The sequence below is a fragment of the Muscardinus avellanarius genome (assembly GCF_963383645.1).
Source record: "Muscardinus avellanarius genome assembly, chromosome: 2".
Classification (NCBI taxonomy): domain Eukaryota; kingdom Metazoa; phylum Chordata; class Mammalia; order Rodentia; family Gliridae; genus Muscardinus; species Muscardinus avellanarius.
Genome location: NC_137787.1, coordinates 139490652 through 139515398, shown reverse-complemented (window position 1 = coordinate 139515398; position 24747 = coordinate 139490652). Strand labels below are relative to the sequence as shown.

At 38.5% G+C, this 24747-nt stretch overlaps 1 protein-coding gene across 1 annotated transcript in view; it reads right to left on the bottom strand.

The window, feature by feature from the left end:
* Window positions 1-24068, bottom strand: part of INTS6 (integrator complex subunit 6) — a gene marked incomplete at both ends in the record, with an annotated part of 94818 nt that extends 70750 nt beyond the window's left edge. Inside the window, 3 exons of the mRNA XM_080689065.1 lie at window positions 22671-22820; window positions 23575-23652; window positions 23958-24068. Of these exons, the coding sequence (XP_080545191.1) occupies window positions 22671-22820; window positions 23575-23652; window positions 23958-24068 (339 nt within the window). The remainder of the gene's footprint in view (window positions 1-22670; window positions 22821-23574; window positions 23653-23957) is intronic.
* Window positions 24069-24747: the final 679 nt, after the last annotated feature.

Here is a 24747-nt window from a genome sequence, read left to right as displayed (position 1 = left end):
AAAAGCCCCTGAGTTCCACCCCCAATACCGAAAAAAAAAAAAATAGGGGTGGGGTTGTAGCTGAGAAGTAGAATGTCCCCCAATTTAATTCCCAGTATTTCCACAAAAAAATAAAATTACTGTAAGAGCCAGCTCTTATCACAATAAAGCACTTAGTTCATTTGACCCTTAAAAACTTGGTTTGATAAAATATTAAAGGAGATTAAATGCCATATCTCAGGTGGCATAGTGGATAAGTGACAAAGTCAGAACCTAAAAAAGATGTTCTAACTCTAAATGGCAGTCTTTCTGGAACAAGGAGGACTATAGGTAGCAACTAAATTCTCTTGAATACAATTCTATTCCAATCTCATTTGTTTCCTATTCACCCAATTATAAATGTCATTACAATCAGATAGTGTGTGTGTGTGTGTGTGTGTGTGTGTGTGTTACTAAAGATCGCGCTCAGGGAGAGTTCTATCTCAGAACTACACTTATTTTTATATTTTCAAACAGTTTCTAAGTTTCAGAGACCTTTAGTGGCTTTGAATCTGCAATTCTCCTGACTCAGTCTCCCAAGTACTGGAATTACAGGCATGTGCCATCATTCCCAGCTTTGTTCTTTTTAATATAGTTTACCTGCAGTGATTTTAACTACAGTAGTACTATTCATCTACATGGTGGTTTCCTGATGTTCTAATTTCTCACTCCCTATTTATTTTTATTTTTTTGTATATCAATGTACCTTCCCCCAAGACACACAATATATAGGAATGATTACTTTTAAAACCTACGTAAACCAGAAGGTGGTACACACCTATTGTAATCCCAGTACTTAAAAGGCTAAGACAAAAAGACTGAAGGTTTCAGGCATCCTCAGGAATTTAGCAAGTGAAACAGAGTAAGACTGTGTTTCTAAATTAGAGATAAAAAGGGTTGAGGGTATAGCCCAGAGAAGAATGTTCCTGAGTTGAATCTCCAGTACAAAACAAAAGACCTATGTTGCTAACTTTCAGAGCATACACAAGAATATAAAACATAGTATTTTTTAAATAGCTTTATATTTTGGAAAGTGCAAAGATTAAAGATAAAAATAATGAAAATTAGCTGAGTGTGGTGGCAAATGTTTGCAATCCTACTACTTAGGAGGCTGAGACAGGAGAATCACATGTTAGCAGCCAACCTCAGCTACTTAATGAGGACATCTACAACTTAGACTGTGTTTCAAACAACAAATAAAAAATAGGGATAAGAGTGTAGTCATAGGTAGAATGCCTGCATCTGGGTTCAATTCCCAGTTCTGCAACAACAAAAAATAAAATTATAATAATCTTTGCACCAATTTAATAATCCCTACTACCATGTCTAAAACTTGTTCATCTCTCAGATGACACAAAGATCATGCTAAAAAGCAAAAAAAAGCAGTTACTATAAAAATCAAAGTAGAAGCTGGGTGCTACGGTGTGTGCCTAATAGTCCCAGCTACTCAGGAAGAAAAGGCAAGAGGATCCCTTGAGGCCAGGAGTTCAAGAGTAGGCAATAAAGCAAGACTCAGTTTCAAAATATTAAATAAATAAATAATGGTTAGATAAATGTAATTTATACAAAAAAAGTTTACTTCTTCCAGGAAAACATAGCCCTACCACTATTATGTAAATGTTTAAAATTAACAAATTTATTTAAGCATAAATTTCTAAATCACTAGCAAAAAATGACCAAAACACATTGCTCCAAGACAAGAAAGTTTTTTCTTTTTCTTTCTTTTTTGTAATGCTAAGGATGGAACCTTGGGCCTTGCACATGCTAGACAGGTGTTCTGCCACTGAACTATATCCCCCAGGCCTGAAAGTTTTCTTACATACACTTTGACACTGTTCCTCCCCAGCCTTTTACAGTAACTAATTCTCTGTGGATACATAATAACTGGCATCTTCCTCTTTCAACTTTATTGTCTACCAATCAAACTAAATGTTTTAGTTATCTGCCAATATAAATCTTTGTTTTTATGAAAACTTTATTCACATTTCTAAAGTCTGGAGTTACAATTTAATCACTATTAAATATAATGCTATTAGCTCTCTCCTATCACGCCTATGCAGTACAGTCATTTCCCAACTTTATATTTAGAAGACACTATTTTGCTCAGTGGTAGAGTGCTTGGCTAGCATACACAAGCCCTGGACTGATCCCCAGTACCACACACTTACACACAAACAAAAGCCACTATTTTACACTTTTGGTCTTCTTAAGGATGTTTTAGTCTGACAATCTGGAGACAATTCACTATAATTTCCTGCAATATTTATCTTGGTCATAGTTGTAATAGCCTTTTATCATAAGATGATATATAAAAAAAGAGACTGCTGCAACAAAGGCAGCCAGCAGAGGGACTAAACATTTGCTTTTGTCATTAGCAGAATAAACTCACAAGTTTTACTCTCAGAACAGTGGAACATGGCATAAAGAAATTCCGATGTATCAGTAGAAAATATTATGCCAAGTATAATGTTCTGCTTATATAGCTATTTGCTAATATGAGTATTTCTGTCATTTAGAAAATCTGATTCTAATATTGGCAGATATTAAAGACTTTCACTATTTCCTATTACTGTTCTCTCAACAATTGATTATCATGGTGTTAAATAATTCAATTAAAACATAAAATTTCAATGAAACTTAACATAATTAGGTAAGCAGATACTATCTACTAGAATTCACTTTATTTTTGCAAAATAAAACTTTAAGAAATGTTAAAACAAGTTATATTGAAAATAATTCTAAAAATGTAAAAATAAGGTAATTTCCCCCAAAATATAAACTAACATGGATCTCAAGATAAATCAAAAAGCTAGAAATATGCAAAGGCATAAGATTTTTTTAAATACCCATAAGCAGTTCCTAACTAATCTTGTGAAGGAAAAAAAAAAAAAAAAAAACCACCAGCCTAATCATTCAGTACAAATTGTAGTGGCTATATCTGCTATTGGACCAAAGGACTCAAGTGTTCTGCCTGTGCCTTCAAGCATGCTAGCCCTTTCAACAACTGTAAAGCATTGAAAATTACTAGACTTTTCTGATAGTTCCCAAAGGTCAGCTCCCTAGCTCCCTATACCTATAAATTACTCTCAGTGTTTTGCTATATGACAGAAAAATATTAACCAATACAATTCAACAAATGTTACAATGTACATCCATAGGCCATTGATACTGCCAAATATGAAATTTTTTTTTAAATATTCTAGAAATGAGCTGGGTGTGGTGGCACACGCTTGTAATCCCCGCACTTGGGAGGCAGAGACAGGAGGATCGCGCAGGTTCGAAGCCAGCCACACACGCTGGCTTAGGAGACCCTGTTTCCAAATAAAAATGTAAAAATAGGTCTTGTTGTATAGCCTGGAGGTAGAAGGACTTCCAGGAACCCCAGTACCATCAAAAACAAAACAAAACAAAAAAAATTTCTAGAAATGGCTAGAGCTTTTTCAATCTGTAACTTTCTTTTAAAGCAAACAACAGCAACAAAACAAAATAGTTAGAACATGGAAACGCTTTCTATGAGAGATAAGTGCTACATCACCAAATGTTGGTAGTATACACTGGATAAGAGTTTCATGCCGTGCGTGGTGACACACGCTTGTAATCCCAGCATTCAGGAGGCTGAGACAGGAGGATCACAGTTCACAGACAACCTCAGCTATTTAGTGAGGTCCTTTGCAACTCAGTGAGACCCTGTTTCAAAGTAAAGAATAAAAAATTTGGCTGGGGATGCAGCAGCTCGGAGGTAGAATGCTCCTGGGTTCCATCCCCAGTACTAAAAAAAAAAAAAAAAAGGGTTGGGGGTGTAGCTTGGAGGTTGAAGGCTTCTGGGTTCCACCCCTAGAACCACAAAAAAAAAAAAAAAAAAAAAAAAAAAAATTCACAAGATTGTTAAAAATCATGCACTGGTTAAACTGATAGACTAAATTAGACTATGTTGTTTACCTTTATTGACATCTTTGTTGAATCTAATAAGTAAAAATATGAAAAAAATTAAGTCTGCAGTATCTATCCTATTATTTTACTCTATTCCCATGAATAAAAAAGGTAACATATTCTTATAATTGAAAAACCATTCCATATTCCTTTAGAAATATTCTCCAACACTTGGCTATATGAACTGGTCAAAATTCAAGTTCTGCAAAGCCAATATTAATATACAAGTCATTAATATTAAACATGTTCTTCTACTTTCAGTTTATTTCTAGAATTAGACATTGGAATGCAATTCACATCCAAAAATGTATTAAATCATATCATAGATAATAATACTGTCACAACTATACAGACTGGGGAAAGCCCCTTATTTAATATATATTATGCAAAGTAAGTCAACTAGGAATGAATAACATTTTTTAGATCAGTGATACTTAAACCTCAAGACATTGCATACCACAATCAGAATTTTTCCCTGTCTGCTTATTACCTGTACTCATATCTGTATACTTAACGTTTTCAAAATCAGTTCCTATTTTTGTGTGTGGTACTGGGGATTGAACCCAGGAGTATTCTACCTCCAAGCTATACTCCCAGCCCTATTTTTTATTCTTTATTTTGAAAAAGGGTCTCACTAAGTTGCAAAGGGCCTCACTGAGTAGATGAGCCTGTCTGCAAACAGTGATCCTCTCAGCCTCCCAAATGCTGAGGTTACAAGTGTGCACCACCACACCCAGCTATCAGTTCCATATTTTTAGCATCAAAATATAACAGCAAGACCTATGAAATGAGTTCTGAGGTGCTGATTATGTTTGTCTATCCAATAAATCATTGTTATTAATATTGTTAATTTTTTAAAGGATGGGCAGGTTCATTGAATTATAGAAACAAATATACAATTGGTTAATTATATATCCAAACAAAATATAATTACTGAAGTGAATAAAGCCTGACAGGCTAACATTTAAATCAATATTCCAGAGTCAGATTTAAAATTTTTATGTTTGTTTTAGGACCCAACAAGATTATTACTTTTATTATTAAGATCTCAAATGACATGGTGTAAGTTGAGTCTTTTGATGTCAAACTCTTAAAATATTCATCTTAAGAAATTAGTGCTTTTAAAATAATACCTTTGACTGTATATGAAAGATCTCTGAACAATACATCAGAACTAATTACCATGGTTGCTGCTGAAAAGTGAAAATGAGCAACTTTATAATTTTATAATAGTTCGATTTTTTTAACCATGTATATTACAAATTCAAAACACTTCTTAAAATGTGCTTAGTATCCCAAAATAAAGCTTTTCTAAAATCAGCTAGTAAAAATCTACTACCTTAAACTACATAAGGTCTATAACTACAGAAAAACATGTTGAAATTACACATTAAAAGAAACCATTTTAGTTTCAAGTAACTCTATTATATAGTCATGTATTAATATAATTCCTTTTCCAGCCACATAATTCCTTATGTGAACAAAAACAGCATTAAAAATAGAGTAATCCAGGTGTGATGTTGCACGCTTATAATCCCAAAACTTGGGAGGTTGAGAGAAGAAAATCAAAGGTTTGCAGCCAACATCAGCAAATTAAGTTAGGCTTTCTGCAACTTAGTAGGACCCTGATTCAAAATAAAAGAATAAAATAGGGCCAGAGGTATAGCTCAGAGGTAGAATGTCCCTGGGTTCCATCCCCAGTGTACTACACACACACACACACACACACACACACACACACACACACACACAAAATAAAAATGACTGAGCAAAAAGTAGAGGGGAATCCCATATTTATTTTAATGTAATGACTCACTATCCTGGAATTCAATTTAAATAGATCAAATAAATAATAATAACATAAAAAAGAAAAGACAGCCGGGCATGGTGGTGCACACTTGTAATCCCAGTACTTGGGAAGCTGATACAGGAGGATCCAGGTTCGCAGCAAGCCTCAGCTACTCAGTGAGGCCCTCTGCAACTTAGTGAGATCCTGTTTCAAAATAAAAATAAAAAATAGGGCTGTGGGTGTACCTCAGAGGGGGAACGCCTGAGTTCAATCTCCAGTATCTCTCTCTCACACACACACACACACACACACACACACACACACACACACACAAGAGGGAGACATATTCACCATAAAAACTAAAGAACTGGTCAGGTGTTGTGGCAACACGCCTGTAATATCAGTACTTCAGAGGCTGAGTCAGGAGAAACACAGGTTCAAGGCCAGCCTCAGTAGTGAGACTTACAGAAACCTAGCAAAACCGTTTCAAAACAAAACAAAAATTACAAGGGCTGAGGGTCTAACCCAGAGGTTTAAAATGCCCCTAGATTCAAAGTATTTCAAAGAAAAAAAAAGTGAACTGCTGGGCATGGGGGTGTACACCTGTAATCCCACTACTTGGGAGGAGGCTGAGACAGGAGGTTCACAGATTCAAGACCAGCCTCAACAATTGAATGAAACCTTCAGCAACAAGATCCTGTTTAAAAATGAAAAATAAAAAGGGCTAGAGGCACCAGGTGTGGTGGCGCACGCTTGTAATCAAGACAGGAAGATCTCGCAGGTTCAAAGCCAGCCTCGCTGGCTTAAGAGACCCTGTTTCCAAATAAAATATTTTTTTAAAAAAAAGTCTGGGAGTATAGCCAGGAGAAGGGTTCCATCTCCAGTACCACCAAAAAAATAAATAAGAAAAAAAAGGGCTAGAGGCATAGCTCAGAGGTAGAATGCCCCGACTCCAATCCACAGTACCAAAAAAAGAAAAAGAATTCTGACAGCCTTCTCTATAAAAAGCTTAGAGACAACTGAAAATGAAGAGGAACTGCCTAATAAAATGTTACAGATCAGGAATATAAACAATAAAACATTATATGTTTAAAAAAGACACTGACGTTCAGACTTGATTGTGCACACCTGTAATGACAGTTGAAGCAGAAAAACTGCAAAATTTGAGGCCAACCTAAACAACTTAGACTCTGCCTCAAATTAACACTTAAAAGGGGGCTAGTGGTGTAGCTCAATGGTAGGCTATTTACCTACTCTGTGAGACCCTAGGTATAATCTTCACTACTGCAGAGGGAAAAAAAAATCATGAAAAAAACTTGGAAATACTGACAGTATCACTTCCATATGCTATGGCCGTGGACCAATTTTAATTTAACTGGATATTTTAAGGACCTTGCTTTGTAAACAAATGTGGATTTTAAATTGCTAAGAAATCAATCCACTAAGATTTTTGTTTGTTTTGGTGTGGAGATTGAACCCAGGGGCAGTCTACCTCAAAGCTACACCTTCAACCCTATGTTGTTGTTGTTGTTTTTTTTTTTTTTTTTTAACAGAATCTCACTAAGTTTCAGAGGGCCTCACTAAGTTATGAAGGCTGGCTGCAAACCTGCAATCCTTCTGTCGCAGTCTCCCACATACTAGGATTACAAGTGTGCGCTACCACGCCCTGCCCACTAAGATTTTTGAAAAAGAAATATTAAATTCTCCAAATCTTACATGTAAGTATATGTATTTGAGTAAGAGTTTCCAGTAATCCATTCTTGTTAGATTCTATTTTAAACATTTATTGCTGCTTTTGCTAAATAGCTTCCTAAGTGTTTAAGAATTTAAAATTTTCAAAACAGATTAACATTTTTGGCAATCAAAAATCAAGTCATATTATTTTGGCCTGTCCTTCAAAAAATAAAAATTTAAAAGCCTTTCTAACTGTACATACAAACACACCAATAGTTTCACAGTAGAAATATGTCTCATGAAGCAGATGTCACATATGATAACTACAGACTGCTACATGTTTTAGAACATTACTACAGCTCATTAAAATGGAAATGCCACAAGAGCAAGATAACTTTTTTTACATAAGGACTTGTATTTAATAAACCTCATTTGAGATTGGATATTACCTCTTGTAATACCTTTTACTCTATTACTTCATTTAGATACAATTTTCTGGATGCAACCTCTTGATTGTTTTTCTGATTTACTGCCTTGAGAATGAGACTGCACAACTAAAATTCAAAATTTTATATCCATTATTACCTGCCAAAGTATATATGAAGAACTATCAAAATCCAGGCAATATCAGAAGCCAACAAGATATTTTGCTAATTCATAACTCAAAAGTACTGTACCTCATCACTATCTTGTGGACTCAGCCTTTGTAACATCACTCACTATAATCTACAGCCTAATCTTTTTTAAGCACATAGCATACTCAGTCACCCCCAATTTCTAATTTACAGTAACAAGTTTTTCACTCCTTCAGAATAACTCCATTTAGTTATTTCCAGTATTGAAATTCCAAAATAATCATAAGACTTTAATGATGTTTCCTAATTTTTCTTTTCTTTTTTTTTTTTTTTTTTTTGAGCAACTACAGAGTTACACCCATGGCCCTACCCTATTTTTTATTCTTTGCTTTGAAACAGGGATCTCACCAAGTTGCAGAGTGCCGAAGTATCTGAAGCTAGCTGCAAACCTGCAATCCTCTTGTCTCAGTTTCCCAAGTACGGGATTACAAGTATGTATTGTTGCAATACTGTATGTATTTCCTAATTTCTAATGAGGTTCATGAGCTTTAAGACAAAACAGCTTTTACCATGACAACAAATCTTATCATTTACTAATTATATACTGTATCATCTAACAATATTAGGATTATTTTTTCTCAAATACTGAGAGCTGTTTTCATGTCAATAATGAAGTTTTGTAGTTGATATAACTAAGATCCTTTACCCCTTTACCTTGAGTCCCACACTTATTTGAACAAACTCAATGCATGAAAATATCTTTCGAGAGCTAAATAAAAATCTTTCTAGAGCTAAATCAAAAGAGGAAGAATACATAAGGGATTAGAATAAATTTTGCCAAGACTAATCACTAGACTGACAAAATTTTGTCCTTTGGTTACAATTATCTTTTGTGTGTGTGTGTGTGTGTGTGTGTGTGTGTGTGTGTGTGTGTGGTACTACTAGGGATTAAATCCAGGGGCATTCTACCTCCAAGCTCCACCTCGAGCCCTATTTTTTATTCTTTATTTTGAAAAAGGGTCTCACTGAGTTGCAAAGAGCCTCACTAAGTAGCTAAGGCTGACCGTGAACCCCAATCCTCCTGTCTCAGCCTCCCAAATGCTGGGATTACAAGAGTGCACCACCATGCCTGGTTCTTCATTAAAAGATTTTTAAGTCAAAGTACTTTTCATGTACAACTATTTCTTCTCAATATACCAATAATCAAATTCAAATCACATGACTCAGAAAAATATCTTCATATAAAAATCCCTCTACATTTATCTTTTTATGTTTTTTTCCCACAGAAATATATAAAACAATAAAATAGGCAAAACAGTTCACACACTGTCCTTTGCTCTGGACAAAAACATCTTCCTCTTCCTCCAATAATCACCAACTTGAGATCCAAAATATACATTTATAAGTCCTAGAAGTAAACTTTGCTCTAAATTCCCTCAAAGACTTAGACTTTTCTTGCTTTGAAAATCAAAAACATGTTAAGTACTCAATTGTTATGAAATTCCTCTTAAAGGTTAAATCGAGATTTAAAAAACATACTTCAGTAATACCAAGGGAAAAATTATTTTCAGGACAATCTATATAAAACTTCAAATCAAGCTGGGCATGGTGGTGCACGCTTGTAATCCCAGCGCTTGGGAGGCTGAGACAGGAGGATCACACAGGTTTAAAAGCCAGCCTCAGCTACTGAGTGAAGCTCTCAGGAACTTAGTGAAACCTTGTTTTCAAATAAAGTATAAAATAGGTCTGGGAGTATAGCCCAGAGGTAGAAAAGCCCCTAGGCTCCACCCCTAGTACCACAAAAAAAAAAAAAATTCAACTCAAAGTCAAAAACCATTATGTCACCTACTGCAAGAAATTCTACTCAAATGGAACTATTAAAGTCAGGTAATTCTAGTTTCTTGCATGAATATCCATTGCAAACAGAACACTTTTAACTTCTAATCACAAATTTCAGATTAGAAAGATTTTAACTTGTTAAGTGTTTACCATAACATTGGGGATGATAATCCTATCAACTGAGTTCCTACCATGTGCTAGGCAGGTACTTTGCTGGATGATTAACAAACATTATTTCTAATCCTTATAAAAATTTTCAAGATTGAGCCAGGCATGGTGGCGCACGTTTGTAATCCCAGCATTCGGGAGGCCGAGACCCAGAGGATCGTGGTTCGTGGATAGCCTCAACTACTTAGTGAGGACCTCTGCAACTCAGTGTGATCCTGTTTCAAAACAAAGAATAAAAAATAGGGCAGGGGGTGTAGCTCGGAGGTCGAATGCCCCTGGGTTCCATCCCCAGACCTGCCAAAAAAAAAAAAAAAATTTCAAGATTGATACTGACACCATTTTGTGGATGAGGAATTTGAAGTTCAAAGAGGTTCTAATAAAGTTCTTTTCCTATCACCACACTGCTTGTTCTTAAAAAAAAAAAAAAAAAAAAGCAGAATTTAATATAAAGAAAAACCTCTCTACCCGTAATTTTTAAAATTCAATGAGACCCGGGTATAATCCCAGCATTTGGGAGGCTGAGACTGGAGGATCGTGGTTCGCTGACAGCCTCAGCTACTTAGTGAGGCCCTCTGCGACTCAGTGAGACCAGTTTCAAAAGAATAAAAAAATAGGGCAGGGGGTGTAGCTCGAAGGTAGAATGTCCCTGGGTTCCACCCCCAGACCCACAAAAAAAAAAAAAAATTAAATGAGAAATTCATAAAACTGATGACTGGCTATTATAATAATAAATTATGCTGCATGGGAATCTTCACCACAATCCTACAAGATTACAGGCCGAGAGGTCATGTAACTTGTTAGAATTTATGGCTAGGACGCAAATTCATAAATCAAGCCAGTCATATTTTTCTGAATCTTAAAGACACATATTTAGATATTTTCAAAATTAGTTTAAATAGAAGAAAACCATATAGTTATTTACTATTTACAAAACTACCAGTGAAGCCAGGAGTAATGAGTGGTACGTGCCTGTAATCCCAGTACTTAGATGTCTTACTTAGATGTCTTATACAGGAGGATCACAGGTTTGAGACCAGCCTCAGCAACTTAGTGAAACCCTGTTTCAAAATGAAAAAATAAAATAGGGCTGTGTATGTAGCGGAGGTAGAAGAGCCAAGTTCAGTCTCCAGTGCCATACACACACACACACACACACACACACACACACACACACACACACACACACGCAGTGTATCCCTAATGCTAGCTAATAAAGTACCTTGGAAAAGTGGACTGATTGACAGATTGACAAGGTTAATATCACTTTTTATTACTATTTTAACATAACTATTATAAACTATTACTAATACCACTATTAACTAACTATACCACAAAATTAAGACTATGAAATGCAAATATATATACACACACACACATACATATGCATATACACATACAGGTACTAGGGATTGAATCCAGGGGCAATCTAACTCTGAACTATATCCCAGCTTTATATTTATTTATTTATTTATTTATTTATTTATTTACTTTGCAGTACCAGGGGTGGAACCCAGGGGCATTCTACCTCTGAGCTACACACCCAGCCCTATTTTTTATTCTTTATTTTGAAATAGAGTCTGAGTTGAGTTGAAAGGGCCACACTAAGTAGCTGAGGCTGAGAGCCACAATACTCCTGTCTCAGCCTCTCAAATATGCTGGGATTTACAAGCATGTGCCACCATGCCTGGCTTATTTTTACTTTTAAACAGTCTAAATTGCAGACAGCCTCATTAAGTTTCTGAGGCTGGCCACAAACCTGTGATCCTCTGGTTTCAGCTTCCCAAGTACTGGGATTATAAGCATGTGCCACCACTCCTGGTTGAAATGCAAAACTTAAAAATGCAATTAAATAGAAAGATGTATTAGAATCTAATTAGGCCTAAAAGTGATGCCATAAGATTCTGTCAACTATCCCCTACATTCAAATTCTTATATTTTTCCAAACAAGGGGAAGAAATGCAATTGAAACTGGTAACAAATAGTATTAGATGAACTGTTACAAGAATGGCCAAATGTAACACAATAAGTAAAATGTTCCCAGAATTCATATTGCATCACTTAAAGACACAACCCAAGAAAGTGACTCAGATTTATAGTTATACCTTTAAATAATATTTATTAAATAGCACATAAGTTACTAACAAATTCTACATAACTATTCCAAACCAATTATTATTTTTTAAATATTTCATTCATGTAAAGAAACTTAAGTATTTTAACTTTTCTGGACCTGACTTTCTTCACCTGTAAAATGAGATAAACTTTTTTTTTTTGGTGGGTCTGGGGATGGAACCCAGGGTGAGCTACACCCCCTGCCCAATTTTTTTTATTCTTTAATTTGAAACAGTCTAAGTTGCAGAGGGCCTCATTAAGTAGCTGAGGCTGTCAGCAAACCTCAATCCTCTGGTCTCAGCTCCCCAAATGCTGGGATTACAAGTGTGTGCTGCCACGCCCAGCTCAGAGTAAACTTCTAATGCCACTTTCATTCTAAAACCTAACAAAACAATAATCACAATAAAATCTACTAAGTTTAATAAAAAGTTGTTAGATGCTAAAGTATAATGCTTTCTTTTCAAAAGCATATATGTAAATTAAATTTTGCACTTCCAACCTGTATATATGAGTTATATCTCAATAAAAAGCATTGGGTGTGAGGAAGAGAAAAACAATGATTAAAGATAAACCAAAGCAAGCTGGGCATGGTGACGCACACTTGTAATTCAGTGTTCTGGAGGAGGAGACAGAAGGATTGCACAGGTTTGAAGCTAGCCTCAGCTATTTAGTGAAACTCTAAGCAACTTAGTGAGACCCTGTTTGCAAATAAAATATAAAATCGGTCTGGGAGTATAGCCCGGAGGTAGAAAAGCCCCTGGGGTTCTACCCCCAGCACCACAAAAAAAAAGAAAAAAAGATAAAAGATAAACAAAACCAAAACTACCACCAAAAAAAAAAACCTTAGTATTATGCTTATAGTACACCTAAATTATATAGATTATAAAGCTAATAGAAATAAAGCTTAATAAGGAAATTACTTGTTTAAAAAACAGGGGAAATGTTTATTTCCCACTCAACTAAGAATAAAAAACAAACCACACCAATAACTAGAGTATAAATCTGAGTGAAGATCATAATAGCTGAAGTAATTTTAAATACTTAAGGAACATTTTAAATAAAATATAATCTTTTTGAAGAAATATGTGTCTAAAAAATTTCTTTAGCTAGTCTGACCATGGAAGACCTCAAAATAGTTGAATGTAGAATTCTCCCATTCAAATGTTAGATTTGTTCCTGGTCTCTTAATTTTTTTAGTCATATATAATTTAGTGTTAAAACTGCTGACATTCTTTTAAATGAAGAGAAAATAAAAATATAAGAGTAGAACCTAGCTGGGCATTGGTGGCGCAGGCTTATGATCCCAGTACTTGGGAGGCTGTGACAGGAGGATCGCAGGTTCACAGCCAGCCTTAGCTACTTAGTGAGGACATCCACAATTTAATGAGACCCTGTTTCAAATTAAAGAATAAAAAAAAGGGATTAAGAATACAATTATGATTACAATTATGTCCTTAGAATACTGTTTCTTGGTTCTTCTGAAAGATAATGACCAATATTTTGATTCTTTAGAGCAGAGTCTTAGATTATAAAATTGTGAATAATTATACAAAGTGTTTTGAAAGATAAAATCAGAGTTTTGAAATGTTTAAATTATCATTAAAATTTAATGTTTAGTAGAAAATAAATCATATCCATTTCATGCTACTTTGAGCTCAGTCAAATCTTATTAAAATAACCCATGATTTACTCAACAGATGTGCTGCAAAGTTCCATGTAAATCGAACTTGTGTAAATCTCATCTTAAACACACTAGGGGGAGCTCGCTATTTGAAAACATCCTAAAGCATGTGCTTTTGCCACTATTCTGATTTATCTGCTAAACTACTGACATCCAGTTTACACTATGTACTAAAAAAAAAATACCACTCCAGTACTTTGTCCCATGCTTACCTCCAATGAGAAGACAATTACATTTTCTTTCACACCTGCTTCCCTAGGATCAAGTACAAGGCCAAAGAAAAAATACATACCCAATATACTACTAGATCTCAAAGTATGTAGTAGAAGGCAACTTTGAATCTTTTTTTTTTTTTTTTGGGGGGGGGTGGTACTGGGAGTGGAACCCAAGGGCTTTCTACCTCTGGGCTATACTCCCAGACCTATTTTATATTTTATTTGGAAACAGGGTCTCACTAAATTGCCAAGAGCCTCACTAAGTAGCTGAGGCTGGCTTCAAACCTGTGCGATCCTCCTGTCTCAGCATGCGCCACCACACCCGGCTTTCAACTTTGAATCTCACTTAAAACTTCTAAGTTAAGGCTGAAAAAACAGTAAATTAGAGGTAAACAAATCTACTCTTAAAAAGTAACTTTCTATCTACTGAGCATTTCTTTTGTGTGTATGGTACAGGAGACTGAACTCAAGGGCACTCTACCACTGAGTTCTATTTTCCATGCCCTTATTTATTTAATATTTATTTATTTATTTTACTTCTTTTGTGTGTGTGGTGCTGGGGATGGAACCCAGAGGCTTTCTACCTTTGGACTATACTCCCAGACCTATTTTCTATTTTACTTGGAAACAGGGTCTTGCTAAGTTGCTGAGAGCCTCACTGAAGTAGTTGAAGCTGGCTTTGGACCTGTGTGATCCTCCTGTCTCAGCCTCCCAAGTACTGGGATTACAAGCGTCCGCCACGATGCCCAGCCAAGCCCTTATTTTACATCAAGACAGAGTCTCACTAAATTGTCCAAGCTGGCCTCGAACCTGAGATCCTGTCTCAGCCTCCCAAGGATTATAGCCAAGTGCCACTATACCCAGCTCTACTTTATAATCTTAAAATGTATTTTAAATATATATCCCATTTAAAACTCTCATCAATTATATAAACAGAGTACAATGGTTTCATTATTACCTATTTAGAATAAGAAGCAAAGGCACAAGGTGGTAATATGACTGCTCAATGTTACATAGTAATTCCCTCTCAAGGTCAAAACTGGAATTCCAATTGTCTTATTTCTAGATGCTTTTCTTCTACACAATAGAGATAGGGAGAAAACATTGAAAGTCCCTCTCCAGCCTCCAGCTGTAGCTGTGGGAGGTTTTATTTGTTTGGTTGTTGTTTTTGTTTTGCTTGAATACTAGGGATTGAACCCAGGGCCTCATGCATGACACTATCACTGAGCAACTTCACCAATCCCTCCACCGATAATTATTAAAAATACATTTGAGCTGGGTATGGTGGCACACACTTGTAACCCCAATACTTGGGAGGCTGAAACAGGAGGATCATAGATTTGTGGCCAGCCTCAGAAACTTTGTGAGGCCATCTGCAACCTAGTAAGACTGTTTAAAACAAAAAAATAAAGAATAGGGCTGGGGGTGTTGCTCAGGGATTGAATGTCCCTGGGTTCAATCCCCATACCAAAAAAAAAAAAAAAAAAAAAAATTTTTTTCAAGAACATTCTATGAAAAAGTGGAATTAAATCTAAGAAATGATACTGGGGAAACTAGACTCCATATGCAAAAGAAAAGTTGGATCCTTACATTATACAGAAAAATTACCTTGAAACAACTAGGCATAATAGCTCATGCTTGTAATCCTAGTACTCAGGAGGCTGAGACAGGAGGATCACAGATTCAAGACCAGACTCAGCAACTTACAACTAGCTGGCAACCTAGCAAAACCCTGTTTAAAATTTTAAAAAAGGGAGAGGGTCCAGTGCTACCTACACACACACACACACACCCCTTGAAATAAAGACCTAAACATATATGGAAACTTGCTCTAAAAAGAAAACTTGCTCTAAAAAGAAAAACCTTCAGTGATACTAGATTTAGCAATAATTTTGTGGATGACCCCAAAATCAAAGGCTATAATAAAAATAAACTGGACTACATAAAAATTTAAAACCGTGCTCCAAGGGACACAACCAACAAAGTGAAAATGGAACCCACAAAATGGGAGCAAATACATGCAAATCATGTGACCAGGGGTTAATATCCAGAACATGTAAAGAACCCCAGAACTCAAAAATTTTATAAATAAACCTAATTTAAAAAGTAGAAAAGACTAGAATAGACATTTCTTCAAAGAGAGTATACAAATGGCCAACTAACATATGAAAAGATGGTAACATAGTTTAGAAAAATGCAAATGAAAAACACAATGAGAGACCACCCCATACCCATTAAAAAAGCAGGGAAGGAGAGAAGGACAAAAACAAGTGGTTGGCAAGGATGCAAAGTGTAACCCTTATGAACTATAATGTAAAATGATACAACTGCTGTGGAAAACAGTATGGAATGTACTTCCTCAAAAAACTAAAAGTGAAACTACCACGATTCAATTAATTTCAATTCAGAGCTTCCTCCCTCCCCTTTGTGTATATAGTATTGAGGACTGAACCTAGAGACATTCTACCTTCAAGCTACATCCCTGGCCCCATTTTACTTTGAAACAAACAGAATCATCCTAGGTTACTGAGGATAGGCTAGAACCTGCAATCCTCATCTCAGCATCCCAAGTACTGGGATTACAGGTGAGAGTTACCAAGCCCAGTTCCACCTCAAGGTATATGTCAAAAAGAAACAGGATCTGCAAGAGATATTTACATATACATGTTAACTGCAGCATTATTCATAGTAGACCAGAGGTGGTGATCACAAACAGTTGAGTAGACAAGCATAATATGGCTTATACATAAAATGGAATGATTCAGCCTTAAAAATGAAATCCTAGCCGGGTATGGTGGTGCACGCTTGCAATCCCCACGCTTGGGAGGCGGAGACAGGAGGATCGCGCAGGTTCGAAGCCAGCCGTGCTGGCTTAAGAGACCGTTTCCAAATAAAAAAGTATAAAAATAGGTCTGGGAGTGTAGCCTAGAGGTAGAAGGGTTTCCAGGAACCCCAGTACCACCAAAAAAAAAAGAAAAAAAAGAAATCCTGACATATGCTATAATATGAATAAAACTTAAGAACATTGTTAAATAAGACAGTCACAAGACAAATATGGTCAGTCCCTAGGTATCCATGCAAAATTGGCCCATACCCATCCCTACCACCAAAATACCAAAACCCAAGGACGCTCAAGATACTCATTTAAAGTGGTATATTTTCATGGAACCTATGCATTATTCTATATACACTGAATCATGTGATCACTTCTACCTAACCCAATGTAAATGCTATATAAATAGTGCTTATATTGTTTTCAGAACAATGGTAAGAGTCTTACATGTCCAGTACATGCACAATTGTTTTTTCAAATATTCTTATCTGTGGTTGGCTGAATTCATAGATGTGAAACCCTTGGAGGTGGGAGAACGAACTATACTGTTTGATTCCACTTTCTATGGTGTATTTAGAGTAGTCAAACTCATTTAAAATATAAAACAGAATCATTACCCCCAGGGGCTCGGAATAAGAAGAAACAGTGAGTTACTGCCTATGGGTATAGTTTCAATTATGCAAGATGAAAAAGTCCTGGATATCTGGTTACACTTAACAGTACTAAATACTACCACTTAAAAATGGCTATGATGGACAGGTATGGTGGTGCATGACTGTAATACCAGTACTTAGGAGGCTGAGACAGTAAGACTGCAAGTCTCAACAACATGGTGAGACCATCAGCAACTTTACAATACTGTTTCAGAAGTAAAAAGGGGTAGGGGTGTAACTCGGAGGTTGACTATCCCTGGGTTCAATCTCCAGCATGAAAAAAAAAAAAAGCTAATAGGGTAAGTTTTATTCATAATTAAAATCTTGCTTTTAATTAAGGACTAAAAAGAATTATAAAATAGGCCAGACCTGAGCCGGGGTTGCTGGCACACGCTTGTAATCCCAGCATTCAGGAGACTGAGACTGGAGGATTGTTGGTCGGAGGATTGTTGGTCACGGACAGCCTCAGCTACTTAGTGAGGCCCTCCACAACTTAGTGAGACCCTGTTTCAAAATAAAGAACGAAGCCGGGCGTGGTGGCACACGCTTGTAATCCCAGCATTCAAGAGGCTGAGACCAGAGGATCAAGGTTCGCAGACAGCCTCAGCTACTTAGTGAGGCCCTCTACAACTTAGTGAGACCCTGTTTCAAAGAATAAAAAATAGGGCAGGGGGTGTATGGCTAGAGGTCAAATGCCCCTGGATCCCATCCCCAGACCCGCAAAAAAAAAAAAAAAAAAAAAAGGCCAGACCTGGTAGTACAATACCTATAATCCCGCCTCTTTAGAGGCTGAGGCAGGAGGATACCTCAAGTTTCAGGCCAGTCTGGGCAACTTAGTGAGATACTATCTCGAAATAAAATTTTAAAGGGTTGGGGAAATAGCTTAGAATAGAGTACTTGTTTAGCATATGTAAGAATTTAATCCCCAGTAAAATTTACAAAATAGGGCTTGCCTAATATGAACAAAGCCCTGGGGTTCCACCCAGCACGAAAAAAATTTAAAAATCACAAAATACTATTCATTATTGTGTTTCCGGGTCACATTCAACACAGTTATTATATTCAGGCATACTAATCTACTTTTATTTGAAAGTATGTCTACAGCATAATAAGTACCAAGTGTTGATAGCCTGAGGGAAACCAAAACCCAAATGGGAATTCAAAACTAAAAGCAAAACCCCCCAAAAAAAATAAAAATAAAAGGAAATCCTGTATTTTGTACTACCTACTACTTGAGTAAACGGAAAAAGTAATGTTATTAGAACTCTACCAAGATTATCTACTAACTTCACAAATATACCTTTATTACAAGAATGAAATGAGTTAAAAATATACTTCCTAAGAATCACCCATTTTCATCTTAGGCAAAAATCATTTTTCAATGAAGTAAATGTTCAACATTTAAAATCCTCAAAAAACTCAATGTATAGCCAGGCATGGTGGCATGTCTATAATTTCAGTACTTGGGAGGCTGAGACAGAAGGATCACAGGTTCAAGGAGAACTTTAGTGAGACCATATCTTAAAAAACAATAATAGCTAGGAATGTTAACTTAGAGGTAGAATGCCCACAGGTTCAATCCACAGTACCATCACACAAAAAATAAATAAATAAATACATAGTTTTATGTCCTTTTAAGATACTGGCCAGGAATTATCATCAACAAAGTTACACATTAGACCAGGTACCATTTTAACGAATCTAACAAAACAATTTAATCAGTAGTGGTGTATTAGGGAATGGAGGTGTGGAGTCAGGCCAGCAACAAAAATAATGACTGGAAAGCCAGAGCAAGATTTAGCTGATAAACCTAACTAGAACCTACATTTAAAAAGAAAAAGAAGGAGCTGGGCATGGTGGCACACAGCTTATAATCCCAGCATTTGAGAGGCTGAGACAGGAGGATCAAGGTTCGCAGACAACCTCAGCTACTTAGGCCTTTTGCAACTCAGTGAGACCCTGTTTCCAAATATGGAGTTAAAAATAGGTTGGGGGTATAGCTTGGAGGTAGAATGCCCCTGGGTTCCATCCCCAGACCCGCAGGAAAAAAAAAAAAAAAAAAAAGGTTGAAAATAGTAACTTGAAACAGTATGGAAACAAACCAAACTACACATAAAATTTAATTAAGACCTCTAAAACCTTATAACTTCCTAATTGTGAATAGTTGAACTGGTTCAAATTTTCAGTGGCTGAAAAGATCAGCATTATTTGAAATTGTTGGCATACTCAGAAAAATTATAAAATTTACTTAAAATTTTGAAAATTTATTAAGATGCTATTATAAGGGGATAGAGAAATTAGAGGCTACATATTATTCTATGACTGTAGAAATAAACAAATGGTACTGATTACCAAAAATCAAAAATTTATGAGGACTTCTATAAGCAGAAAATTTTTAGTAGGACATCTAAAGTACTGAGGAAACATCTACCAAGAATCACTTTTTTTTCTCAGCTATTTTAACCTGATCTCTTGCAAATTCTGAGAGGATCCTAGCTCATACTCAAAGAATTAAGTATGAAAGCAGTATAACCCCAGTACATGGGAGGCTGAGACGGGAGAATCACAGGTTCAAGGTCAGCATGCAGTAACTTACTGAGACTCTATTTCAAAATAAAATAAAAAAGGCTGGAGTATAGCCCAGAGGCAGAACTCCTCTGGATTCAATCCCTAGTACTACCAAAAAAAAAAAAAAAAAGAAGAAGAATTAAGTATGCTAAGTAAATTAACACATGCAATATGGGTATTAATATTCTTGCAATTAGTTATCAAAAAAATTGCATATGTGCCTATATATGGGAGAATTATGTAGATATACAAATATATATACATTAGCTCTTATTTGGATATTTAAAGAAACTCAAAAATTTACATAAAGTTTTTAGATGCTCTGTGAAATCAAAATATGCTGTCTTTCACCCAACTCACCTTTTCTTATTTCCTTCAACTAGTAAAATTATCTACAATACTGTGTACTGCATAGATTCTAGTATAAAGTATGAAGTATTTATATGAAAAATACTGAGGTTACAGAATAAAGATATTCCACAGAAAACATAAATACAAAGTACTTTAACAAAGAAAACACACAACCAATATTTAGCATTAAATGACACATCCAAACTTCATGACAGTTTATATCCTTTGTATGAAATGTTTAAATCAGCAAGAAAAATAGTTTGATGAAAAAATCTTCTGGAGGGATATCGTCTTCTAATTGAATATTTTACTCTATCATTTTCATTTTCATTCACAAATTAGGGCTTAATTATTTTAATGCTAGTTTCAGTTTATGTGCCAATTCAGGACACAAGCATTAATATTGCTCCCTGCAATCCTTGCTTATTCATCAAGATAATTGAGAAGCATTATCTCTGCCTGTTGTTTATAAACCCTAACATGCAAAACAGCTCAATCTCTGGGTTCTTCTCTTGGTCAAAGTGAAAATAGCACAGCCGGACCACCTTCAACCTCGAACTTTTTTTTTTTTTAAGATTTATAGATATGAACCAAAGTGTTCTCTGCAGAGATGAAAACTAGGAAAATAAAAATACAAGTTTAAGCTACAAATGTCCTCACATCCTCTCCATGACAAGCCGTTTTTCTAGGGAACCACTTTAAGAAATATTTTTAATATGTGGTAGGAGGTGAGTGTCCAAATGCCGTTCCCACTTATGAAATGTGATGCAGAAAAACAGGAAACTAATAGGTCTGCTATACACTGACAACCAAAGAAAGTACTCGCAAGTTTCAAATGTGTCTGAATAAAAGTTGGGATCAAAATGTTAAGCAATGAAAGATTATGTAGCATTACATAGAGCAAAGGAATATGAAAGACTGTTTTACAAAAACAGGTAAACAAGTTGCAAGATAATGCAGAACCAAGAAAGGAAAAAAAATATCAATGTGGTAAAGAAGATTTACCTCATGAAATGACAAAAGGACAATTCAAAAGTCACTAAATTGCAATGTTTGCTTCAAATGCTATACAACTAAATTTAACCATTTCTAAAGATGCCTCAGTGCTTAGCTGTATTCCCAGGAAAACCCTCTCTGAAATATTACTCAGGAGAATTATGGATTATGGAACTTGGGAAAGAACACATGTCTACCTACTGTTATGGTTAATAGTGCTTTGCACAATAACGTAAGAACTGAGTTTGTTGGGTATACTATTCCTTTGTTATGTGTACCAATACACATTCGTTATCTTTTATTTCCAGGGCAGCAATATCATAAAAAGTTCTAACACACAACCTCACACTATACTGTAGTGAACCACTGTGTGACATAAAGATCTTGCCTCATCCCCAAATAGATGAAAAGAAGAGAGGGACTTAAGACAGAAAAGGTTTCTTCCCATTTTCTAGAGGGCCTTATTTCCAAGGTTTTAGAATTTTAAAACAAAACTCTGCACCTGCAAGTTATATCAGTATTCCTGCCGTGCCCAGTGGCACATGCTTGTAATCCCAGCACTTGGGAGGCTGAGACAGGAGGATCGCAATGGTTCAAAGCCAGCCTCCGATACTCAGTGAGGCTCTCAGCAACTTAGTGAACCCCTGTTTCCAAATAAAATATAAACTAGGTCTGGGAGTATAGCCCAGAGGTAGAAAAGCCCCTGGGTTCCACCCCCAGTATCACAAAAAAAATAAATAAATCAGTATTCCTCCTGTAATAGTGGCTAATGGTGTGTGCTTCAATGGACAAATCCTTATACTCAGCCAGTTACTGCACTCCAATGAAAATTTTACCTATCAGAATAGTTACACAATATGGTAAAATTAAGCCTTGATAAAACATACAGAATAATTTACTTTTTCTAATATACAGTGTCTCTAAACCAGTTCAATGATTAAGCATGTGCCTGAGGGTAGAGTATCAGGTATGTTGGGGCAGAGTATTTTCCCTTTTATGTCTTTACTGAACTTCCAAGGGACTGAAACCAATTCATGTCAACTTTATAGCACAGAATTCAGATTCTGAGTACACAGGCATATGGGGGGAGTGATGGGGGCGATGAAAGATATAAGACCATCAACAGTGGGGTTTCACCTGTGAATTATGTGCGCACTGCATTTCAATCTGAAATGTTTTATACTTCCATGTTATATTATAGAGTTTTGGACTAAACTGTGCACCAAAGAAATATATCAACTACTTTTCCACCTTAATATTCAACCTACCTGCCCATAGTTGTCTATGCCAGTTACTAATCTATTTAAATTTAATAAATCAAAAGCTGTCCTTAGGGATTGGCCAAGAGTCGTAAGTCCTTCTGCCTGAAGGTTTTTCAGTTCATTCATAAACGTTGCATGGTTCTCTTTCCATCCAGCCTGAAAAGAAAAACGTAAGCATTTTTTTTTTCATCTTTTAAACCCACATACACACGGACAGCCATTATAATACGACCGTGACCAAGGAGGTGCTTCACTTTGGGTTGGGCCTCTGGTTAACTTCACTTTGGGGTTGCTCTGCTTAACCTGTTCATACTGTATCTTGGCTGAGGGAACTCTTCCAGAGACGCCCAACACTAAACCTGCTTTGGGTAGCTCACGTCCTTAGCACTTTTAACTTCGCTGGAACATGTGCTACCGACACAAGACCCAGCACAGGGGGGTGCGAAGGTCTCGGCGGAGAGCAGGACTTCCGAAGTTGGCCCCAGCTGTCCCGGCGGCCCCGGGCCCGGCGAGGGCGGCTCTGGGGAGGGCCGGGCCTCGCCGCCCCCGGGGCCCCTCCCGGGCCCCGCCGAGGCCCCTTTAATGCACACCGGGGCTCGGCGCGGCCGGGCCGCTGTCACTCGGGCTAACTTGAATAAATATCCCCCACAGTTCATTGCTGCCGCTCACGCCGCGGAGGGGAAATGTCGGCCATGTTGATCGCCGCGCCGCCGCCGCGCCGCCGGGCCGAGGCGGGCCGGGGAGGGCTCGGCGGCCGCCCCGCGCCTCCGCGCCGCGCCCGGCCGCCCTGGGCGGGGGTGGGGGCGCGGGGGGGGCGGGGGGAGGGGCGCGGAATGAAGGGGAAGGGGGGCGGGGAGGGCGAGCCGGCAGGAACAGGGCCGGCGGCGTGGGGGAGGGCGCGGGCTGTTACCTTGATGGCATAGGGCGGCTCTTCGAAAGTGACCAGCATATACCTGTCTCCTCTGCTGGCCGGGTCCCGGGCTCGGAGCTGCGGCCGGCGGGGCGCGGGGCGGGCGGGAGGGAGGGAGAGAGGCCAGGTTAGCGGGCGGGAGGCGCGGGCCCGCTCCCACCGCCCGCCGCGGCCGCCCGCCGCCCGCCACGCCGCCCCCCACCCGATCGCGCCCCGCACCCGCGGCCGCCCGCTCGCCGCCCGCCGCCGCCGCCCGCGCGGTGGGGGAGGGGGCCCGGCCGGCGGCGCCCGCACCAGGCCCCCGACCCCCCGCCGCCGCCGCCGCCGCCTCCCCCACCGCGGCCGCGGGCCGGGGTCGCCGCCCGGGCTCGGTCAGCCGGTACCTTCATGAAGGTCTCTACCGCGCCTTTGGCCGTGTCCAGGTAGGTGGTGCCCAGATGGCTGCGCTGGTTCATAGAGGCAGACGTGTCTATCAGGAACAGTAAGATGGGCATAGTGCTGGCCGGGGACACCGGGGCCCGAGATGGTGGAGAAAGAGATGGTAGAGGTGGAGGCACCGGTGGCGGCGGCGGCGACCGCCGCTGCGCGGGGCGGGGGAGCGCGGCCCCCGGGAGGAAAACACCGTCTGGGTCTTTCCTCCGGCTGCGGGGAGTTTCTCCCCCGATAGTTGAGAGGAAACTCCCCAGACCCAGTCCTCCCCGTCGTGCCCCCGCCTCCGCCGCCTCCTGCCTGCCTGCCCGCTGGGGCGGGCGCCCGGCCGTCTGTCTGTCGGTCCGTCCCCCCCGCCTGGGGGTCCCGTCCCCGCTCCCGGCCCCTGTGTGTGTCCCCGCGGGAGACGGGCCTGGCTCCCTACCCCACCCCCGGTGCAGGGAGTGGGGACCAGGGAGCTGGCGAAGAGGGGAGTGGGCTGAGGGGAGATTGGCCCTGGGGCTGTTGGGAGAAGTTTCAGGGACTCCCTCCGCACCCCGGCGGTGCCACCACTTTCTCAGCCCCTCTCGCTACTGAAGCGCTTTTCTCTCTCACACTCCGGTTTTAACTCGGGCAGGGGCTGTGGAGACTCCACCCCTGACACGTCCTCGAGCCACGTGACGCGCCGCCCCGCTGTTCTATTGGCCAGTTCCTGGATTCTCATTAACATATTCAAACAGCTCAGGGGCGGAGGAAGCTTGCAGG